The 4,858-nt window shown below is 34.1% G+C and overlaps 1 protein-coding gene across 5 annotated transcripts in view; it reads right to left on the bottom strand.

Annotated features, from left to right (window-relative positions):
- LOC106468901 (multidrug resistance protein 1-like) overlaps positions 1 to 4,858 on the bottom strand; it is a 96,363-nt gene that overhangs the window by 28,860 nt on the left and 62,645 nt on the right. For all 5 annotated transcript variants that reach the window (XM_022397266.1, XM_022397267.1, XM_022397270.1 and 2 more), the window contains 2 exons: positions 3,254 to 3,457; positions 1,207 to 1,377 (listed from right to left, as the gene is read on the bottom strand). In XM_022397266.1, coding sequence (XP_022252974.1) covers positions 1,207 to 1,377; positions 3,254 to 3,457 — 375 coding nt within the window. The remainder of the gene's footprint in view (positions 1 to 1,206; positions 1,378 to 3,253; positions 3,458 to 4,858) is intronic.

Genomic DNA, 4,858 nt, shown 5'->3' with positions numbered 1-4,858 from the left:
TACGTTTTCCCATTAAGATGGTGTTGCAGCCGAACGAAAAAGATGGTAATCTGATGGTCCCATATCTGGAGAATATGGTGGGTGGGGGTGAACTTTCCAACCAAACTCCATAATCTTGTGTTATGTCAAATGTGCCACTTGTGGACGTGCATTGTCGTGGAGAAGAACACCTTTCCGATTGATGAGAGAATGATGTTTCTGATGAAGGGCTTGATTTAAATGTTCCAGTTGCTGACTATAGATCTCTGCATTGACAGTTCGCTGTGGATGGAGGAGTTCGAAATGAATTATTCCTTTGATGTCCCACCAAATGTAAAGCATCACTTTCTGAAGATCCAGGTTTTGGGGTCGGAAGTGGTTTTTGTCTAGAACTGAGCCATTGCTTTTGGCATTTAATATTCGCATAGAGAATCCATTTTTCATTACCGGTGACAATTCTGTCCAAAAATGATTCATGTGTATTACAAGCCAGAAGAGACAAAGCAACGTTCACACTTTGGAAATGATGATTATCAGAGAGTTTGTGAGGCACCCAAACACATTCTTTATGGAGTTTTCCCATATCCCTTAGATGTTTACATATTGTTTCATGAGAGACATGTAATTTCAGGGCCATTTCACGAGTGTGTTGTCTTGGGTTAGACTCAACAAGTGTCTTCAGAGCATCAGTATTAATTACAACATGTTGGCCCCTGCCATCACAGTTTTTAAGGCTAAGGTCATCTGAATGAGATTTGCTTAACCATCGTTGACACTTATGAATGTTCAAAATATTTCCATAAACTTCTTTGATATTCTTTGTGGCTACAGAGGTGTTGTTTCCCTTCTTGCATTCAAACAGCATTACATGCCAAGTGTGTGTCTCATCGTGTGCCATCACTATAAGGGATTAGAGTATACTAAATTTTACACACAATATACGCTACACTAACGTGACATTTAGGTGGTTCATTTAACTATTATATATGATGTACTTTTTTGGGGGGTTGTTAATGAAAGTTTTTCAAAATGCTTCATTAATTTCTTGATGACCTAATATATATGTATATATACACACACACATTTTGATTATGTGTCCCAAAACCTACTCACTTTTACCTTGGTCTTTGAACAATTAAAACACTCTTAATGTAAATATTAAGAACAACTGATTGATAGGCACAGTAAATAAAACATCCCAAATGTATACTTGTTAGTTTGACTAACCTTGTCCAAAGCTCTCTGTACTGTAGCTTCACTCTCAGCATCCAAAGCAGATGTAGCCTCATCTAGTAGTAAAATCTTAGGGTCACGAACAAGTGCTCTTGCAATGGCTACTCTCTGCTTCTGACCACCTGAAAGCTGAGCTCCTCTATCTCCAACTAAAGTATCATATGCCTGAGATTAAAAAAAAAAAGATACATCCTATACATTTATATGTTTTTTTAATTTTGCAATTATAAGCAATTTTACTTTTATTTCTTGTAATGGTAAGTAAAAAGTTATAATTTTCCTACAATGAAAATTACCTCTTTTCACACATATAGCTATTCTGGTTCAGTGCTGCTCTCCATACACAAATACTTTTTAGCATGCCACAACCTTGAAACTCCCACCTATCCCACGATCCATGTAGTTCACAGTGTCTTCGCATGTAAACCATCATGCAACAACCCTCCACCAATAGGAGGGCAACACAGCCTTCTGATGCATGTGACTCCCTCTATTCGACTCTACCTAACTAACACTTTGAGATTAAGCAGAAAACAAGCACTGGATTTAAATGTAGAAAAAGGGTGGGAAGTGTTCGTAGAAATAAGTATCTATTGGAAATAAATTTTCAGTGTTGGAAAATTATAACTTCTGATATGGTATCTTACTTCTTCTCACACATATCGCTAGAATCCCACATTGTCTAGGTGGAGGGACCAGTGCTAGGAATATAGATAAGTATCCTTCAAAAGCATCCAAAGAACACCCATGAGGTGTGAACCCCTGTTGGAAGAGGAACACACGTAGGAGACCACATCAGGTGTACTCTTTGGCCTGTGTGGTAATAGGTGTCACATACATAGGCAGAAATTGGAAAGAGCACATCCAAAGAAGAAGAGAAAAACTGGGCAAGTTCAAACCCAAATCTCACAAATAACTCATTTCCTTGTAGGAATGAATGTAGGATCTCCATCTACAGACAGGAACGTGTGGGAAGCTAAAATGGATGTACCCCATGGTGTAGAGTGGCTAAGGTGTGTCAGACTGTACCCAGCAGGTAAACTTCCTTACCAAGTTACAGACGAATCAATAAAATAAACATAAAAAGAGCAAAAAATAATGATAATTTGACCTGTAAAGCAGTAGGAATAGAATTTGGAAGTCATGACACAAACTTAAGAAATCTGAAATGAAATTAAACAGACTTGGTAAAAAAAAACAACTACAGTGAATAAACTGTAGAAAATTGAAAAAAAATTGTTAAAGTACCACTTTGCAAAGTTAAAGAAAATATTACAAGAAAAACAATGCAATGTTAAAAACATCTGCACTCAATAACTGCCTAACAAGAAGTGATATTTAAGTAGAATCGAATTGAGGGAGTCACATGCATTAGGAGGTTATGTAGCACTCCTATTGGTTGTCGCATGATGATTTACATGCAAATACACTGTGAACTACATGGAACGTCGTGTAGGTGGAAGTTTCAAGGCTTATGACATGCAAAAAATTTTGCATATAGAGGGCAGCACTGAATGAGAATAGTTAAGATACCATATTGGAATTTATCCATTTTTATAATTAAATTCATACATCGGTAATGTTTTCTAAAGAAAGAACAAGTTGAAGTTTTTCTAATATACACTGCTCTTAATCCAGTTTTGAACCATAGTAGTACTGAAATTACAAAAAAAACACTCCAAACTTGTTCTCAAGTAGTATTGTCCATTGAAAGTACTCCAATTATTTCAGTTTTTCAAAATAATCTCAAACTATTTTTTTGCATAACAACTTTTAAGCATTTTTTTACCATATAATCAAACACTGTGTTAAAAACATACTAGTTCAGATTCCAAAGGGAAAGAAGAGAATTCCATTAGTTGTTCTAACATTTTGTAATTTTCTGATGCAGATTATTTTAGCCACTATCTTTTAACAGCACAAAATGTAAAATGAAATCAAGGACTTGTTGATTTTATTTTCAATATGTTTCATTCTAAAATTACACAGATATGGAAGGTGTTAAATATGCAATAAACAGTAACATAACTCGCATCTTTACCTCTGGAAGATTGATAATGAATTCATGGGCATTTGCCATCTTTGCAGCTTCAATAACCTCCTGGAAAGTAGTATCATCACTACCATATCTGATATTTTCAGCAATGCTACATCCAAAAAGTATTGGTTCTTGATTCACAACACCAATGATACTTCGCAGCCAACGGACATTTAGATTTGTCAGGGAATACCCATCAATAGTTATCTGTTCAGTGAGACAAAAATCAGTGAAGTTATTCTCATTCTAAAATCATGGTTCTTGCACTCTTGGGCTGACAAAATTCTAGGTCACCTATCTGAATACTACCTCAAAGAATTATTGTAAATTAAAAAATAAGAAAAGTTTAGAAAGAGTGTATATTAGTACCTACTACATATTTTCTGAGAACAACAAAATTTTGAAACATAATTACCAACATTTATACTACCAATCACTGTCTGGAAGATTGTCATATATGTACTTGATTATCTCTGGTTTAATAGATGAAAATTACTTTCTAGCTTAATTTTTTTCCCAGTGAAAAGCTGGAACAAATGTGTACTTCAGAGAATGAGTGATATCACACTCTGCAAAATGTGAGTTATGCCATATGTTATAATTTCCAAAGTCCAAATCATATTTTCATGGGTATAGATGCTTGTGTAATGTCTATCAAGTGCGAATTGTGCTTGCTAGTGTCAACGTGTATGTCTGAGCATGTTATTTAAACTGTACATCAAATAATTATTGATTTGTAGAAACTGTGTTATACTCGGCTCTCTAGATTAACAGTGAAAATGACTGTCCAAACTGTAGCTAAAATGGGTATAGTATATTCATTTATACTTATTGAAGTATAACTGTACATATTATCCTTTGACAACGAATAAATATATTGCCAATGATTTTAAAATGTATTACAATATTTCGTATAGTTTGCTTCTTAATAAATAATATTTGAGTTATCTGTGACTGATTTAACTCTCTCAGGATGGGGTCGGTCAATTTGACTGAGTCATGTGACCTTTTGTACTCATTTAAAGTCTTTATAACTTTAATACTTATATCTCTCAATATATTGGGTATATCTTTCACATACAAAAAGTCATATTTCTTAGTGAAGTATTTTTGATAAAATAAAATAAAGATTTGTCTATGAATATACTGAGTATTTGTTTGGAATAGTCCATGTGCAAAGTAATTTTCATGTTAAAATTAAAAATACTTTTTATCATTTCAAAAATCTTAAATTTCCTTTGTGTAATCGCTCAAACCTCCTAAATACATTTCAAATGTTTCTTTTCACTAAAACTTTACAGTTTATCTGTTATTTTCTCTACCCTATATCAAAACAGGATTGCCCAATTCAACCGACCTTGCAACCACCCCAAAAAATCAAAATAATCCTTTTTTTTCCTTTCTATAATAACTTCAAATTGTAACATGAAACTACAATCGTTTATCCTAAGTAGCTCTAAGTTCATAACATTATACATCCATTTATAATTATGCTTTATTGCCCTTTGAACTGGTCTAACTACTGTTCATGCCATTATAAGTTGTAAATCACTCGGGAAACGTGCAGCCCATGTTTTGCTTTGGATTTAAATTACCCATAGGCTCTCC

The sequence above is a fragment of the Limulus polyphemus genome, unplaced genomic scaffold (assembly GCF_000517525.1).
Source record: "Limulus polyphemus unplaced genomic scaffold, Limulus_polyphemus-2.1.2 Scaffold3209, whole genome shotgun sequence".
NCBI lineage: Eukaryota > Metazoa > Arthropoda > Merostomata > Xiphosura > Limulidae > Limulus > Limulus polyphemus.
This window is presented reverse-complemented; position numbering and strand designations above follow the sequence as displayed.